At 46.4% G+C, this 18,178-nt stretch overlaps 1 protein-coding gene across 6 annotated transcripts in view; it reads left to right on the top strand.

Moving 5' to 3' along the window:
- The first annotated feature begins 1,367 nt into the window (after positions 1-1,367).
- Positions 1,368-18,178, top strand: part of IGSF5 (immunoglobulin superfamily member 5) — a 43,024-nt gene continuing 26,213 nt past the window's right edge. For 4 of the 6 annotated variants that reach the window (XM_060010284.1, XM_060010286.1, XM_060010283.1 and 1 more), the window contains exons 1-4: positions 1,368-1,518; positions 4,949-5,024; positions 11,903-12,220; positions 17,337-17,636. In XM_060010284.1, coding sequence (XP_059866267.1) covers positions 4,961-5,024; positions 11,903-12,220; positions 17,337-17,636 — 682 coding nt within the window. In that variant the 5' untranslated portion in view covers positions 1,368-1,518; positions 4,949-4,960. The remainder of the gene's footprint in view (positions 1,519-4,948; positions 5,025-11,902; positions 12,221-17,336; positions 17,637-18,178) is intronic. The other 2 variants (XM_069540626.1, XM_060010287.1) reach the window with 2 other exon arrangements.

Raw genomic sequence — 18,178 nt, 5'->3', positions numbered from 1 at the left:
CTGGCCTTCAATTTTTATTCCTGTGACTCACTGCCCTGGAATTATTTGAGTTTTCAAGTATGTTAGGCCTTCGGGACACAGCGCCTAAATAAGATGCTATAACCCTGTGTATATTTGTGAGATTATTTGACAAACATATCGACTCTCTAAGTCTATCTGCTTGTTCACCATTTTTCTGACCAGCTCCTAGCACCAGAGCCTGGTAGGGAGGGGAAAAAACCTTTTCCTCTACCCTCTTATGTTCCTTTACTGAGACCTGTGAATTAAACTGACAAAAGAAAGGTGACTAGGAGAAAAAGGTTTATTGTGTGCATATGGGAGCCAACAAAGGAAGTAACTGGCTCATTGAATGGTTAAAGACTGACGTAGCTAATTTAGTAGGAGAAAGGGAGGGGGTGAGAAAAGGTATTTTAGGGGAAGAATTTATGGCAGCCTTATTTCCCAGGAGGTCCTGCTTTTAGTCAGAAAAGGGAAGCTCTGAGAAAGCTTTTTTTCTTTATTTCCTTTTTTCTTTTTTTGCATCTGTTGACTCTCAAATGTCTTCAGCTTAAAAATAATCTTTATGCCAAAGTGACATGTCTTGGGGTGGCATGTTCTGATCCCCTTCAACTGGAAGACACAGCATTTCCCCTATCTATTCGCTTCAGGGTCTTACTCTAAGTATATGACCCATACCTTCTGTTGTCACCTCTTCTGTGCAGATGCCCTTGACCCTGAGTCCCACGACAGGATTAGAATGTGATGGGGGAGACCAACCAGATACTCAAAAACAACTGTAAGAGAGCAGATAATTCAGTACACTGCTGCTTCGGGATTTGGGGGGATGGTTTTTCCCAGGAATTCTCAATGCTCTGAAAAGCCAAGTTCCTCAGTTCGCTTGCCAGGGGCTGGGAGTGGGGTCTGGGATGTCTGCAGAAAACCTCTTAGCAGTTCTCCTGCAAATGCTCCACAGGAAACTGGACTTGACTTCTAAAGCTGGCCCCGTTCCAGAGGACGTCACTCTCAGGACTTTTTTTTTTTTCTTTCACAAAAGAACCTGTTCTTGTGGATGTGGAGGGGCCGGGCTGCGAGAAGAAACCCGCTTTGCCAGCTCCGGGCCTGTCCCGGAGCTCAAGGAGCAAGGTTGGCCGGTGGCCGGCCACGTCCACGTCCAAGGGCAGGAGGGGGCCGCCAGCCTCCCACTGGCCTCCTGCAGGACACAAGAAAGGCTTGGGGCAGGAACAGGGGGTGGAGGCCAAGTGCGAGGGCAGCCTTGGCCCTGAGGCAGGACGTGATCAGCCTGGCCGGACCCGGGGCTGGCTGATGATTAATGGGGAGTCTGCAGCTCCAGGGCCCTGGTGCACAGCCCGGCCTGTGACGTGAGCGACTTCCTGGTTACAGGTGAGAGCGGTCCGGATTCTCCGTGGCCGAGAGATTTGTTCCTGCTTTTCTGTGGGGAGAGCTGAGAGGCAGGAGAGGGGCCTTTGGGGACCGCAGTACCTTCGCTGAAGCCCCAACGGGCAGATCACCCTGTCACAGGTGAGACACCGCGTGGGCCTGGTGTGTGGCCAAAGGACTCCCCGCAGGTATCCGCTTCCTCCTGGGGAGCCGGTACTCAGCCCCTGGCAGGCCGCTTGCTGGTCTGGGGTGGGGGTGGAGGGGGAAGTGCTGGACAATCCAACACGTATCTGTTTCCCAAATTCCACAGAGTTAAAAATTGAAAGATCGGGCTGCTCTGCGAGCTTAGGAATTTGAGATGATTTCTAATCAAGCTTCACAGGGAGCTGTTCTCCGAGTGTGTTGAAAGCCGAGACTCGCTGGAATTTGGAAGGTCTGGATTCAAAGGCTGGGAAATTCCTGGCACTCCCGTTATTGACTGGACAGACTTTAAATGCCATTTATTCTTCCCCAATGAGAGGCCTGACGGAAAGGAAATTGCTCTAAACCTCTGGAAGTTCTAAGACTCCCCACGCCTGGCAGGCAGGGCCAAGGCGCCTCCAAATACGGGGGCGCCCAGAGCTGGGGTACTGGGGTGGAGGAGGGACCCTGGTGCCTTTGTATGTGCACATAGAGGTTTGTGGAGAGCCCCTTGTGTGCATTTAAATTCCCTCCTGTCCTACCTGTTTTGGGGTTTAGGGTTTATGCTGATGCCTAAAAACAGGATGTCTGCAGCCTCTGGATTTTATGATTTCAAGCTTTTTCCAAAAACGCAGACATAAGGGTTTGCGTGTGGGGGTAAATAAGTGAAATGATCTCATCTGGCAACTTTCTTCCTGAGATAACCGGCTTGGTGGGTGCAGACGGGTCTCCTGAGTGTTTCTGCCTTGCCTGGGCAGTAGGAAGTGGTTGTGATTTAAATCCTGTCTTGATGCAATTTTCAAAAATATTTTGATATGTTGTGTTAGTTTCAGGTGTACAGCAAAGTGAATCTGTTATACATATACAGATATCCACTCTTTTTAAGATTCTTTTCCCGTATAGGTCATTACAGAGTATTGAGTAGAGCTCCCTGAGCTATACAGTAGGTCCCTATTAGTTATCTATTTTATATATGGTAGTGTGTATATGTCTATCCCAATCTCCCAATTTATCCCTCCCCCCAGGTAGCCATACGTTTATTTTCTACATCTGTAACTCTGTTTCTGCTTCAATGCAATTTAGTAAGATTTAAGATTTTTGAAAGACTTTGCAGTTTTTCAACTAAAAGTAGATAATCCAAGTCTTCTGTAACAAAATGAATGAGAAGTAAAGTCTCAAACTACTCCATAGAGATATGAACTTGCAAATTACCTGGCAAAGCCTTCCTTTAATTAAAGCAAACTGTCGGAGTTCAATTACAACTTAGAATCAATTTGGTGACAGTTCCTTCCTGTACATACCCTTCAAAAAATACTGTCCCCTCAAGATCCACGTCTGGGTTCCTGTAGCACTCAGGGTGTTCCTACGTGCCCCCGCCCGGGGGGTTCTGCTGGGCTCTTAGAAATGGACTCGTTCTGTCACACAGAGAATAAGCGAGTTAAGTCATCTGGTGCTAGTCTGCAGCCTGGCTCACTAGACAATCAGTGACTAGAAGCCTTTCCTAGTGGACCTTGAGCTTATGCTGCAGTTTCAGTAATGCTGGGTCCGCACTTCACATTTATTGCTTTCAGGAAAATGTGTGATTTTTATAACTCGGCAGCTCAATCTCTCCTCCATCCTCCTCTTGAGCCTAGATTTCTAGGTGACTCGTAGAGCGATTGACTGGTCCACTTGTGTTCATCGAACCTTGAAAATTAGTAAATGGTTTATTTGGCGCTTGGTAATTTGGGATCTTGGATCCATCTGGGAAGGCCATGATTTCAGTTTGGTTTGTGTTCAGCTGCTGGACAGCTTGGTATCAAGGCGTATTTGTAGGGATTTACTGAGTCTTTTTTAGATGATGTCAGGAGCTGAGTTGCTTGGTGGGAAGGTCCTGCAGCACAGATGCTGGGACCCTTATATTACACACACGAGCAGTTATGGTTTACTATACAGGCTGAATTTTGCTTTCCAAAGACATCAGAAAACGGGGATGGAAACCCCACGTTCCTGCTTGTGAGCTGTGAGCACCCCGTGCTGCACTTACATGTAAAGTGGGGTCACGGGCCGGGCATCTCCGCTCCCTCACCCCCACTCTATTTGATTCAGCAGCTTGTATGAGGTGCTCTCTGAGGGAGCAGGCGAGGCAGCTCTTACCTGTGTCTATTTCAGTTATTGTATTTCAGCTTGTGGGTTGTGGTGGCCTATGTCCTGTTAGAGACGGCAATATGGAGCCCGGGGGTGTGTGGCAGCTCATCGCAGAATCCTGCGCGGGCTCACTTAGGGAACCCGCTGCCCCCTGATTTGGGGGGAGCTGTGAAATCCACGTGGAGGCCAAAGCCAAAGTGAAAACTCCCCGCAGCTCGGGTCTCTGTGCTAAGGATGTGTGAAATAAAGAAACCCCTTCCTGGGTGGAGGAGCCGGTGTTTTTGTAGACAGTTCATGATATGTTCAGTGGGAGATTTAACTTACGTGCTCTAAGCAGCGCTGGTGGCCTCCCTGGATAGGCCTGTCCCAAGGAGAAGGAAAAAAAATGCAGGGATGGAGAGCGAGCCAGAGGGTTATCAAAGAACAAAGGAAGGGCCGAGAGATGAACATGACAGGATCCCTGGGTGCTACCAAGGGGCCAGGAAGGCCTTACTTGGTCTACCCTGACCTCTCTCCTGTCCCAGCCCCAGAGCCCCCTCTACGGTTCCCCAAACGTGCCAGGCACGGTCCCACCCCAGGGTCTTTGCACCTGCTGTTTTGCCTGGGAAGCTCTTCTGTACATACCCGTGTGCCGGTCGCCTCACCGCCTTCCCTGTTCACTGGGCACCTTCCTGGGGGCCTTTCTTTGACCTCTGCATTCGAAGCACCAGCCAGCCCACCAAACACACATCCCCTCACACACACTGCTCTCTTCTATTTGTCTCCATACCTCTTACCACTTAATAAGCTTGTGATCTAGTCCCTCCTTTTGCTGTCTGTCTTCCCTTTTGCTAATGTACACTTGTTGTGAGTAGGATTTTTTTTTTCTCAATGATTAAAGCATCCCGATTGAAGTGAGTAGCAGTATGCCCACGCTCAGACCTTTCGGTTAGTGATTCTGTGGTCGTGGTACAGCACGTGCTTCCCACGACTTATACATGGGCTTGGGAGGAAGATCGTTGAATATACTGATTCTCACATGGGATCATCTACAGGAATCTGTACAATGTTTAACTTCAGGCAGATTTCTGAGCTTGCCCCCCAAAGCTTCTAATCCAGCAGGTCTGGGGTGGGCCCGAGAATTTGCTTTTCTAACAAGTTCCAAGATGAGGCTGGTGCCACTGGCCAGGCTGACTTATCTCTCCAGGGAAACACACGAGCTGGGAGGGTCCCCATGCGCCTCTGGATGGAAACAGGCTGTGACCTGCCCGCTTTGCTTTCCCAGGTGTGGAGGAACATGCGAGATGCGGGCCGCTGCCGAGGCATCCTGGCCGCGCTGGTCGTCCTGGCTGGGCTGGCAGGTAGGGACCGCGGAGCTGGCTGACACGCTCCCGGGCATCCACCCGGAGTGGGCGGGAGGGGCTCGGAGGAGGCCACGGGGGCGCGTGGCTGCCAGCAGGTTCTGCCTTAGGCTCTTCCTGTTGGGTCCCCTCCACCCCACCCCCTCCATTTCCTGCTGCGCCGACCTCACTCCGGAAGGGTCCTTCAGGTGTGCAGGAGCCCACCAGTCCTCCTCCAGGGGTCCCTGCTTGGGTACCTTCCCAAGTTCATTGCTCTTGTTGAAGCATCCCATTCCCCCGCCTGGATATTCTCCCCTTCCATTTCTACCTAGTCTTCGAGGAAGACCTGACTTGGGCGTCACCTCCTCCCTGAAGCCTTCCTGGCCTTGCAGTTTTCTGGGTGATAACCCCACATCTCCCATTGTTGGCAGAGTGAGGGGCCCATTGCCTGTGAGACTTCCCAGTCCTCCCGACAGTCCCTCCTCATCCTGGAACTTTCCCAGAGTATCAGTGGGAATAGATTCCAGGTGCCCCAGGCCAGGGTCTCTGGCTCAGATTCCGCGTTGCAGGAGATGGAGTGTGCAGACCCCCGGGTGCTTAGGGTAACAGGAGTTTGTATGCCAGCTTTCTTTTGACTATGTCTTGTCTTGATTTCATGGCTTCTGTCTGGTGTGTTTGTCTTGTTTTCCTAGCTAGGTTTTAAAGTCCTCAGGGTATTCTTACTTCAGGGATTTTAAGGCGCTGTATTGAAGAATAATATACATACAGAAAAATGCACGTCATAAAGGTACAGCTTGATGAAATTTTACAAACTGAGCACCTTTGTGTATCAACGGTGAGCCCAAGAACACTTCACAAATGCTTTCTTCAGCCCCTCCCCCTCCCTCAAAGTGATCATTATTCTGACTTTTAGTTGCGTAGATAAGTTTTGCTTGCTTTATACTTGACACACCTATAAACTCTGTTTCAGATGGCTAGATAATAGTTTTTTTCTTTTTTTTTAACTCCATCCACGACAGCTTGAAAAAATAAAACAGAATAAAGTAGTATAGGAATGATGAGAGTGTGTGATGTGCAGTCAGGACTGTCTTACAAAGTTTGGTTTTGGGTGTGTTTACACGTTAAGACAAGGGAACCAGGCTGTGGTGTTAACATGCATTTAGGGGCAAAGATGTCTGGAAGCCCGTGCCTTCTAGTACGTGGTGCTAAGTGTTTAGTAGGTGCTTGATAAGCATTTGTTTGCAGGGTGGAGAGGAAAACATTTTCCCTGCTTGTGTAGGGACTCATGCGGTTAGCAAACCAGGCTCGGCACACCTTTTAGGGATATGGCTCCAACGTGGCTGTCTCAGCCACGGCGGTAAAAATCTCTTCCGGCAGCTTAGCGGGAAACTGATGAACTCTGCGTCTACAATTTTTCTGAGCTATTTTTCCTGAAGTACTGTTTTGAAGGCAGGGATGGCTTGGGTTGAGGTCTGGAGATAGCTATTCCAGGAGGGGAGAGGATTATGGGTAATCCTAGAGCCCTTTGGGGGATGGGGTCCATTGCAAAAGCCTGAACTCCTAGGATGCTTCATCATGGAAAGTGTCCGGTAGAGACACCCCCAATGGCTTTGAATAGCTGAAGACAACCTCCACGTGCCCCCAGAGGACTCCTGCCAGCCCTCGCCTGTCCACCTTGCTCCTAGCGTGATGGGTTATTTGTTCACTCGGTGAATATTCACTGGGACCTTCTTACATGCCATTTAGGTGCAGGCACTGGGATGAGCAAAACCAGGCGCAGTCTCTGCTAACAAAGAGCTTAGACATCAATTGATAGAAAAATCAATACAAAATCACCACCATGACAATTGCTTCACTCATCCGAAAGTCTGTTATGGCTAATTTGACCTGCACAGGGTGGTCTGGGAAGGCTTCCTGAGGAGGAGACGACTTGGCTGGGAGCTGAGGAGTAAGCGAGACTAGTTCTTCAGGCAGTCACTGCCTGTGCAAAGGCCCTGGGGCCAGAAAGAGTTGGTGAGTTGGATAAATTGAAGATGGTCTGGTGGGCGGAGTTTGGGGCAAAATGAAGTTGGAGAGGACGTTGATGTGAGACTAAGAAGGGTCTTAAGGTATGGTAGTGTTAAGGGTGATCTGGTCTGTATCCTAAAGGATGGAAATATTTTAAACAAAGTCTGGGGTGTTGGGGTGGGAGGTTGGAAAGGGTACCTGGTCACATAGGCATGTTGAGAAGACCCATCTGGCTGCCCCGTGGACAGCGCAGTCTTGGGTGATGGCGGAGGCACAGTGGTGGTGGTGGCACCTCCTGCTATGGTCAGCGGGACATGGGGGGCAGCTCTGATACACCTCGGGACCCCCTCCCTCACTTGCCAGTTTCCTTCTGATGCTCCCAGCCCCCGATGTGTTTTGACTACCATTTTCTCCATCGGAGCTGTCTTACCTGGGCACTTCCCTTCTACTGCCCTCTGCTTTATTTCCCTTTATCCCTTCTGCTTTTAATTGTCTGCTTGTCTGTTCATTTCCAATGTTAAGTAAGGGATGGGAGAAGGTGAGGGGTCTACAGGTGCAGGAGGGAAGCTGGAGAAGAAGTAAGTGGAAGAGTAGAGGGGTTAGTGGGTGCAGACCCTCTGTGTCCCACACGCCAGGGAGACGCCTGGCTGCTACTCCAGGGAGCTGAGAAGAAGCAGTTGTAGAAGAATGGTACTTATGTTTAGGATCTATCTGCAGAGGATTGGGAGGGGCCGGGCAGCTGGCCCACATGCTACCGTGTGAGTGATTTCAGTTTTGCAGCTGTTAGGGCACAATGAGTAGAAGAGAACCTTCTCAGTCCTGGGTGGCAGCCAGCCATTTACACGGAGATGCCTGGTGGAGCGGGATTTGCAAGGCAGGAGGAAAGCAAGGGGGGGCGGGGCTGAAGCCCTGGATGTGGAATTGGAGGGTGTTGGCATGAATGAGCATCTTGCAAGTTGATCATCTCCTGCAAGGGAGGACCCGGTGTTGGGTGATCACCGTAGCTGGTGGCCGAGGTGGGTGCAGGGACACTCATCGTTCCCTGCCCCTGGTTTGGCCCTTTGCTCTACAAAGTGAAAGGGAGAGCAAAGGGGAAAGCGGACTGTTTGATGAAAGGTCTTATTTACAATTTTCTCATATTTGTCCTGTGTGGGGCAAGTTACACACACCACAGCTGATAGGATGCAGGTGAGAGAGCAGTGAGATTCCGGGGCCTCACGTTACCGGAGATAGAGCTTGAGTCACGAGGCAGAGCTGGAGGGGAGTTTACTCATGGTGGCAGCAAGGATCGCAGGCAATGACGTCAGGGGAGTTTAGTGATTAGGATTTGATGCCGCCTGTTTAATTTAAAGGCCAAGTTCAAAGTGGAAGCGTTTCCATTTGGTCCAGGTCCCTCCCAAGCTCCCACCTCCTGAGCTGCACAGTAAGGTCTGTACCTGGTGCATTCTTGCTCCCATGTGCAGTCTGCAGGGAATTTAAAGACTGGCTTGGAGTGAACAGTGTTTTGGAGTGAATAACCTACCCGGCACCAGGAAGTGATGGAACCAGAGTTTCAGATGCTTTGCTTATCCTGCTGGAGTGTCCTGGACGGAGCAGCTGGCCGGGCAAGCCCTGGTCTCACCGTCCCTGTGCTCCCGGCACCCAGACCCATGGGCTGTGTTCAACCTACTCCCATGGACCCGAGTCCGAGATGGGAAAGATGTTGTTATTACAGTGTGGAGTATGAGGACACGTCTCGTCTTTTCTTCCTCGGGGTGTAGATTTGGCTGTTTCTTTCCTTTGAGCTTTTTTTTTAAGATACAATTCAGGGCTCGTGGAAAGAACCAAGTTGGCACAGAGGCTGTGGCTTCCCTGGGGAATCATTTCTGCCTTCCCTTCTTCAGCCTTTTTCCCCTTTTTTAAAAATCTCGGATCAGAGGGATCCTTGGATCAGAAAGATGTGCCCAAGGGTAAGGGAGAATATCCAATTTGAGTGGTTATTAAGGGTCATACTTTCTCTCTCTTTCTATCATGCCCAGAGGCAAAACAAAGAATAGTGATCATGTTTACCCCCAAACAGGATTAGTCCTAGTTAATTCTGACCTTCCCTCAGTTCTGCCTCTTTGGAGCCTGGGATCTCCTAGTTGACCCAGTCTTACAGGTCTCAGAGACACTGTACACCCCATTCTCTCCCATTGACCTGGCCCTGCTGTGGGCACCATCCCTGCAGTGCGTTCTGGGTACTCAGGTGAGTGTCAATGTGTTAATGCATGTCTGGTGGGGAGGTTCCTTCCCAGAAGTCTTTCAGGTGGTAATTAGATTCTTCTAGAACCTGCCTTACAACTTGACCTTATAAGATTGGAAGGAAAGAGGGGCTGCAGTTATTTGGGGGCACCCAGTGTGGATGGGGGCTGCCTGGTAGACCTGCAGGTTCATATCGCTCCAGAAGGTGATAGAAACATGTAGTCTTTATTTTTTTTTTTAAGATTTTTTTGATGTGGGCCATTTTTAAAGTCTTTATTGAATTTGTTACCATATTGCTTCTGTTTTATGTTTTGGTTTTTTCGGCCGTGAGGCATGTGGGATCTTAGTTCTCGACCAGGGATTGAACCTGTACACCCTGCATTGGAAGGTGAAATCTTAACCACTGGACAGCCAGGGAAGTCCCTGGAACATGTAGTCTTACTGATGGTGGCAGGCGTGGCTGCCAAGAGTGTGGGCTGTTGGGGGGTCTTTTTACTATAATCTCTGAGTGAGATCAGAGGGCAAAGAGTGGGAAAGAGGGAAAATTCAGAGTGGGAAGGACTGAGTTTGTGTCTCAGCCCCACCACTGTGATCACAGGTCCTGAGGCGTTGCTGGTCTTGGTTTCCTCAGCATTAAAATGTAAGAGGTAACAGATGAGAAATCTTGGAGATTATCAATTGCTCTGTAAGTTCTACTTTGAATTATTATTACAAACATGGGAAAGTCTAGGAAAACTCTGACCACCCATTCGCTCTTCTGGGGTGATAAGAAAATCAGTCCTAAATGGCTGAAAGATTTCTTGAGTTCTTCAGGCGCAGAACGCACTCCATCTTGAGTGTTTCTGACTGAGTTCCCATGAGCTGGAGAGGTCTTGATGCCCTCCTTGGGGAAGGCCAGTTAGGAGTTGTCATTCCAGTTAAAACCAGTGTCAGAGTGCATCTGGTGAGCAAAAGGTAGAACGTTGTGAGAAGTCTGAAGGAAACATTTTACTTTCCTCTATGATTTTCTTGGTTTGTGTTGTACGTCACATAGTAGTGACTGCTTACTGAGTGCTTGAGGGTCATGTTAAGGGCTTTATGTGGATCGTCTCATGTGGTTCTTAAAACTAGTTGCTGTGGTACTTTTAACCAACCTTGGGTCCACTTGCGCAACACGTGGCCAAGCCAGTCTACTGACATGAGGTTGTGGTGAAGGAAGGTGTAGCGTTTATTCCAAGCACCAAACAAGGAAAACAGGCAGCTAATGCTCAAAAGACCCAGACTCCCTGATAGCTTTCAGGGAAGGGCTTTAAAAGGCAGTGTGAGGGAGGGGGTCATGGGGCTCATGAACAGCTCTTGGACATTCTTCTGGTTAGTTAGTGGAGAGATAACAGGGTAGTATTTCAGGAGTTAACATCATCAGCCTTCTGGTTCCAACTGGTCTGGAGTCTATGTGCTTGTGGTCAGCATGCACTTAACTTCTTTCACCTGGTGGGGGTTTCAGTATCTGCAAAACAGCTCAAGAATATGGCTCAGGATATTATCTGTAGCCCTGGAGGAGGAGCTAAGTGTCCTTGACTTTGTTTTATGGCTAAACTATTATTATTTTGTCTTGTTTGACTGTTTTCCTTTTTTAATGCATTTTCTCACTTCTCTGGTTAAATTTGCTATTTGGAACTCAGGGAAGGTCTAAGAGGTTAAAGTTTTTATACAAACAAGAGGCAAGAGGGATAGGGGAGGGGAAGGCCTGTCTCTGGGAAGGCCCTGTAGCATTCTGCTGGGTTTCAGTACTAGTGTCCCTGTTGTGCAGTGAGGGGAGTGGTCAAGGAGAAGTGTGAAAACTTTCCCAGTGAGGCAGGACTCTGGAGTTCACAGTATTATGCTCTAGAACTACCTGCCCACCCGCTGGAGTTTTAAACACAACACTAGATGCTCTAAGACTCTCTACGAGGCTGCCAAATGCATCCCCCCAGTGTTGTCATTGAGGGATCCCACTCTCCTGCATCCTTTACATCCCCACAGGGTTCTCCTTGAGGGGTCGCATTCTCCTACATCCTTCTATGTGTTTTCCCTCGCTGTGTCTCCCCCACGTATCTCTTCTCGTCCTTAGGAAGTGGGGTGTGGCATTAGTGACAGTTCCATCCTAAGGGTGCAGGGGGCGTGCAGTGGACCATGGTCACGGCAACCTGGGGTCTCCACCCTCTATGCAAAGAGAAGCTTCTTTCCACTTCCCCCTTTGAGCCTTGGGATCTCCTCTGAGGTGGAAATCACATGTCCTTCCCACTTCACTGGGAGGAAAATTCTCACTTCATGGTGAGGCTGAAAAACTTACCCGAAGTCACAGAGCTAGGCTAGTGGTCGCTCTCTGGACAGGCTGGGGTCAGATACTTAAGGTAACATCCCGCAGGAGGTGGAGGAGGGACACTGCTCCCTCCAGTCCCAATCCCACTGGGAGTTCCGTGGACTGTGGACTGGGGAGAGGGCCATGGAAAGGAGGGCATGGGTGTGGCTTCCTGTCCACTGGAAGCTCCTGAGCTACTGGGAGACCTGGTACTGAGACCAGTAGGACATGGAATCTGAGCCACGGGATGGTCACCCAGTGGCCACAACTGGTACACAGAAGTGCTACATTGTACAGTCAACTTCTGTAGTCATCCCCTCACCACCTTGAAAAATTGGTTGTCTTTTAGCTTGTGGATCCAGCAATGAAATCATAGAGGGTCCCAAGAACGTCACGGCGCTGAAGGGCTCGGAGGCTCGCTTCAACTGCACCATCTCGCAGGGCTGGAAGCTCATCATGTGGGCTCTGAAAGGCACGGTGGTTCTGAGCGTCACACCCACGGAGCCCATCATCACCAACGACCGCTTCACCGCCATGAGTTATGAAGAGGGCGGTAACTTCATCTCTGAGATGATAATCCACGACGTACAACTCAGTGATGCAGGGCAAATCAAATGCAGCCTCCAGAACAGTGACCGGGATGGATCTGCCTTTCTTTCTGTCCAAGGTGTGTATGCAGGTGACTCCAATGGGAGCATTTGGAGTTCACTGGGTTAAATGTCGGGGGGCTGGAAGGGACCTTCTGAAGTTCATGTCGTATATGGGGACATATAGGGTCGAACTTCAGTTGGTGCTATGCTTAGAATTATTCTGAACTGATGGATATTTTGTTACTTATCACCATGCTCCCTCCCCCTCTCCCTTCTTCCTGGCCTTCCTTCCTTCTTTCACATGTGGACTTGCCTTCAGCTGGTATGCTTAGAGCTATTCTGAACTGACTAGTGTTTGTTGTTTTTAGGTGTTTATTTCTCTCCTCCCATCCTCACTGACTGTCTTTCTACTTTCTTTCTTTCTGCTTCTCTCCCTTTCCTCTTCCGTTTCCTTCCTTTCCCTTTCCTTTACTTTTTTTCTTATTAAGACTATTAAAGGCAGCTTTTATCACTTTTTCATCTGACCAATTTCAGTACTAATAACTTTTCTGGAAGTACATCCCGGAATTCTGGGGCCAGTTGCAGTCACTTGTCTTTGATTTAGAGAGAGAGTTGACGATCATTGCCCTTTTTCTAGCTTTTCATATACTTGACTCTATTTTTTTGCCTGACATCATTTATCAACTTTGGATCATGTTTTAACTTTTTCCTCTTTCCAGCTGAATTTTCCTAATCTATTACTCTTCCTGCCCACAGTGGTTCTTATAATAAAAGGTGTGTGTTCACTAAGCCCTACCAAGTCTTTTAGAGAAAATAAAAGAGTAAACAAAATTTATAATAATGGATAACTTATTTTTCCTTTTATCATTTATTCATTTTCATCATAGGGCTGTTGTGGGATCAAAGGTAATTTTCAGGTGCTGAAGATTATGCTACTTAGTGAAAAAAAAAGGATACAAGGATTCAGAACATCTTTATCAAAGTTTAATCATTTTGCATTCCTTAAAAATGTAATTATGTACTATTTGTAGATGCATTGGAGCTTTTAGAGTTCCTGATTTCTATAGCAGCATTTCTTTTAACAGATTACATTGTGTCTTTGAAATTTTTTCTTATGCCTGTTTATTAGTTTGTTTAGGAGAAATTTCCAATGATTTGGTCTATATTCATATTGCTATCAAATCAAATTTGATAATGTTCGGTGGAGTTACATGTCTACTTATTTCTACTTGCATTTTTTAATTTAGTCAAATTGTTGTATCTTTACTTTTATGTGTCTTTAATTTTGTGTGGTTTCATTAGGGGCACAATGATATTCTCTAAATAAGTGATTCTGTGAAGCTACCTGGATTATTGGCTTAGTTTGCATGACCAAATTATTATTCTAATAATTTGTGGTATAAAGGAAAGAACACAGGACAAGGAACCAAAGATATGAGTTCTGGTTTTGTTTTCATCAGTTACCTACCTTGGTGACTCCTGAAATGGCTCAATTTCTTTATCTTTAAAGTGAGGATAAGGCTCCCCTGCCCACATCACAGGTTTACTATGAGGATCGGATGGAACAAGACTAGGGATGGTTTGAAGACTCCAAAGCCCTGTCTGTTTCAAGTTACTGCAAATGAAGCTGGTGGGGCAGAGAGGTCTAGTGGTAAATAGCACAGAGGTGGGAGCCTGACTGCCAGGTTCAAGTTCCAGCTTTATCACTGACTAACTGTGTGACCTTGGACATGTTACTTAATGACCTTGTGTCCTAGTTTGCTCATCATAGGCAGTTGTGGGATCAAATGAGTAGGTCTATATAAAGCCTTTAGAACAGCACCTGGTTCATAGCAATGCCCATAAAGTCATTTGCTATTATCTGTTGCATTCCCAGTAGGAGCATGCCACTGTGTTAGGCATTTAAGGGGGACTCAAGGTGAATGCAATAAGACACAGTCCTGCTCTCAAGAATCTTACAAGAAGAGTAGATAATGCAAGTGCATGAATAACAGTGGTGTGATGTAGATGCTGGCAAGTGCAAAGAGAGGGAGACAATGTAAGGTTCAAATTGGGAAGGGAGATGAGAGACTTAGTGAAGGCTTCTAGGATGACTCCACAGAGCAGGTGCCATATGAGATGTGCCTTGAAGGTCTGTAGATAACAGGCAAAGTGGGGAAGCAAGAGAGGAGGAGGGCATCCCTGGATCAAGGAAACAGGGTTAAAGGCATGACTTATTATTGCTATGCTTATGGCATATCAGATTCGTAAATCCATGTGGTTTTATAGCATCTTTCCCAAGATGCAACTATGAAGTTGTCTGAATACCCCTAACATGCATTTAAAAAAAATAATTAATTAATTAATTTTGGGCTGTGTTGGGTGCTCGTTTCTGTCTGAGGGCTTTCTCTAGTTGCAGCAAGCAGGGGACACTCTTCATCGCGGTGTGCGGGCCTCTCACTATCGCGGCCCCTCTTGTTGCAGAGCACAGGCTCCAGACGCGCAGGCTCAGTAGTTGTGGCTCACGGGCCTTGTTGCTCTGCGGTATGTGGGATCTTCCCAGACCAGGGCTCGAACCTGTGTCCCCTGCATTGGCGGGCAGATTCTCAACCACTGCGCCACCAGGGAAGCCCCCCTAACATGCATTTTTAAATGTTGGTAACTACTGTAGCTTTTGGTTTTAACACAGATGGAAGAACAAGAATCTAGGGAAGTTAAAGTCTTCCTCAAGGTCACGTGGAAGGAACCCATAGATCGAGACAGAACTCCATCCGTTTACCCTGGTTGCACTGGGCTGAATGGCACTTTGCTCTTAGAGAAACAGAAGTTCTCTGAGCAACAGGGTCTCTTCAAGGGAAAAGAACCATGAAAAAAGAGGAAGCATCCAGTTTATTTTGAAAGTGAATTTTCTAAAGTTTGTTTTTTTCCTTCTCATATATCCACAAGAAAAAGAAAGAGAACTTATATAACTCCATGTTGAGTCATCCAAAATCTACATGAATATTCTAGCCATCACCCTGTGTAAAGTGCTTGTCATGCCACTGGATGACCTCTGTGAATGCCAGTGGGAAAGGTGGATCACAAATACTGAAAAAGGAAATGCTTCAGATTGCTGTATTTTTGCCCATACACCAGTTAATCACACACCAAACTCTAGATCTCTTGTGTTTTGAAGGCCACTAAGCCTTGAGTTCAAGATCAACTGTTACTAACTGAAGCAATACCAGCCCCCTACCCCCAGTTTCTGTCATCTTAAACCTTTCCATCAATGAAACAATGAATGAACTAAAAAGAATAAACACAAGATCCTGTAGTCTGAGGGGACAAATCTGTTCCCTTTTCACTGCTGCGTTTACAGTAATCCTTGAAATAGCTAAGGTGCTTTACTTGCTCCAACACATTATTCAAGAAAGGAATAATTGGAAATTAACATTTCAGAGTAAGAAGAGCTTTCAGAGCTGATCCAGCTCAGTCTAGTCTGGAAACTTCCAGGCAACCCCTAGATTCTTTCAGGGTGGTCTCTGTGGTCATGACTGTTTCCATGGTAATACTAAGATTTTAGTTGCCTTTCTCACTCACTGTCATGAGTGTACAGGGATTTTCCCACTGTACATTGGGAAGGTCTGCATAACACAGTGGACCGGCGTTTTCCAGATGACTGATGTATAATGATACAAAATCGTGCAAGGGTAAAAGTTCCATTCAAAATGCCATCTGGAGCAATGGATTCTAATGTAACGGCATGAAAGTGCCTTAATACGGTTTCAGTTTCCACAGTGTAACTAACCGTTAGGCAACCACTGCTTGTCAAGTTTTGGTGTATCAGTAGTATCAAAGAACATCCATGATTATCTGAAAAGCTTCCTAACCATTCCAATCATATATCCGTGTGAAGTCAGATTTTCTTCATATACTCCAAAGAAGGCAATATATCGCAACAGAATGAAGGCAGAAGCAGATACGAGAGTCCAGCCAGATGTTAAAGAGATTTGCATGAATAGAACACATGTCATCTAATTTATTTGGGGTTAAAAATAAAGATAGTTTTCATAAAAATATGTTAATCCATATTAACAGGTAATAGGTTATTCATGTTATTTTAAAACAAATGTTTGAAAAAAAATAAGCAAATATTTAATTCTTATTTCAAATATGGAAAATATTGATAGAACCCATGTAAATCAAAGGTCTTTGGAGTCCTCAGTGGTGTTTAAGAGTATAAAAGTTACTGAAACCAAAATGTTTGAAAACCACTGGTCTTGTTAAATCATCTTGTTCACCAGGTAGTAAACAGAGAGCCTGAACATTTCAGTGACTTACCCACGGTGACGGCAAGTTTGTGGGAAAGCCGATATCGAGAACAGATCTTTTGATTCTTAGTCCAGTGTTCTTTCCATTATATTACATGGCAGGGAATTTTAGGGTATTTTAATCTGAATGTTTCACTGTCTATATAGTTCGCTAACGCTGTGTTTTTACCGGGGCCCATCCTCAGGTTATTTTAGTAATATTAACAATACAAGTGCTATTTTCAGATGGGTCATTTATGGTGTGAACCCTGGCATATGCAAGCATGTCTTTACTAAAAACTTTAAAATAATTGATCTAAGTAATATATTCTGATACAGAATTTAAGGTAGTTATTTCTATAATTAGATTAGATTTTTATTTAATTTGTACCTAGAAAAATATTTTAAGGCACTATCATAGGAAATTATCCTTAAAAATGTGACTCAAAAATAAAATGAATCTGACTGACCAAAGGCCAGGAGAGACTTGCTTCCCATGAAACTTTGAGATGTGTTCTCCTTACGATGAAAAGAATGTAAAGGTTGTTTCCCGTTTTGCTTTGGCTCCTAGGGCAGCCCAGGGCAAGTCTGCAACTCCACTGCAGACGTTGTGCAGCCCTCCATGGTGGGCACATCCGCCCTCTCTTTCCCATGTAATTTATATTCCCTTGGATCCTGATTTTTATTTATTCATTTTCTCTGGAATCTATGTTTTCTCGTGAGCCACCTCCCCTTCTTCTGTGAACCTGACAGGTATAAGTTAAATACACAGATCAAACCTGAGTTAAGGTTTCCAGATACAGACACAGTCAACTTGTGCTCGGAAGGTAGTGCTCATGCAATGTGATCTGAAGGAAAATTTTAAAGACATCTATCACCGAGAAGCATGATCATTCCTTCCAAACATTTCTCTTTTCTTCTTTAGTTATGGGGCGGTTGTTCATTCCTGAAGGCAGTCTAGTAGTCATGGAGGATAAGCCTTGTAATGTGACTTGCCGCGCATTGGGCTGGACCCCACTCCCACGTCTTTCCTGGGAGATTGGGGTTCCAGTGAGCCATTCGAGCTATTACTCCGTCCGGGAGCCTGAGGACCTTCAAAGTGCAGTGAGCGTTCTGGCTCTGACGCCGCAGGGCAATGGCACTGTGACGTGTGTGGCTGAGATGAAGCGGCTGCATGTCCACGAGTCTGTAACTGTAAATCTTACTGTGGTTCAGCCTCCCTTGGGTAAGTGAAGACTTTTTGCTTTATACAAAGTGGATTATTATTGCATGCTTTACATTTTGTATGTTGTGCTGCTTAATCAGTGATGCCCAGGAGAATCGCACGGTGATCTTGATCTCAGGTGGGGATGGTAATGGAGACAAATGACTTGTGTCAGCTTCATGACCTTGTAATTTCACTTTTAAAACTCCGTCTTCAAGTGCTTCTCTCTTTTCTACTTACATATGGAAACCATTGAGAATCTTGACAACTACTTATAAAATAGCATCAAGTTCAGATGTAAATACTTGAATTCAATGTTTTTCTCTAGCTTTCACTCATTGTTCCTGTCTGATCCCATCCCCTGGGCCAAGAAAGTGAGCTCTTTCAGTATCTGAGGAGGTCATGCACGTTCTCAAGGATTCCTTCCAATCTTAGTGGGATTAGGAGAGCTCAATTTTTTACCCAGCAAATCCACAGTGTATCTCAAAGTACCAGGTCTATGTTTTTTTTCTTTTTTTTTTTAACTTCACAAAATGACATAAGTTTAAAGTTTAGATCCTGAA

This window comes from Delphinus delphis, chromosome 4, assembly GCF_949987515.2.
Source record: "Delphinus delphis chromosome 4, mDelDel1.2, whole genome shotgun sequence".
NCBI lineage: Eukaryota > Metazoa > Chordata > Mammalia > Artiodactyla > Delphinidae > Delphinus > Delphinus delphis.
Note: the sequence above shows the minus strand (reverse complement) of the source record. Positions and strands in the feature narration are given on the sequence as shown.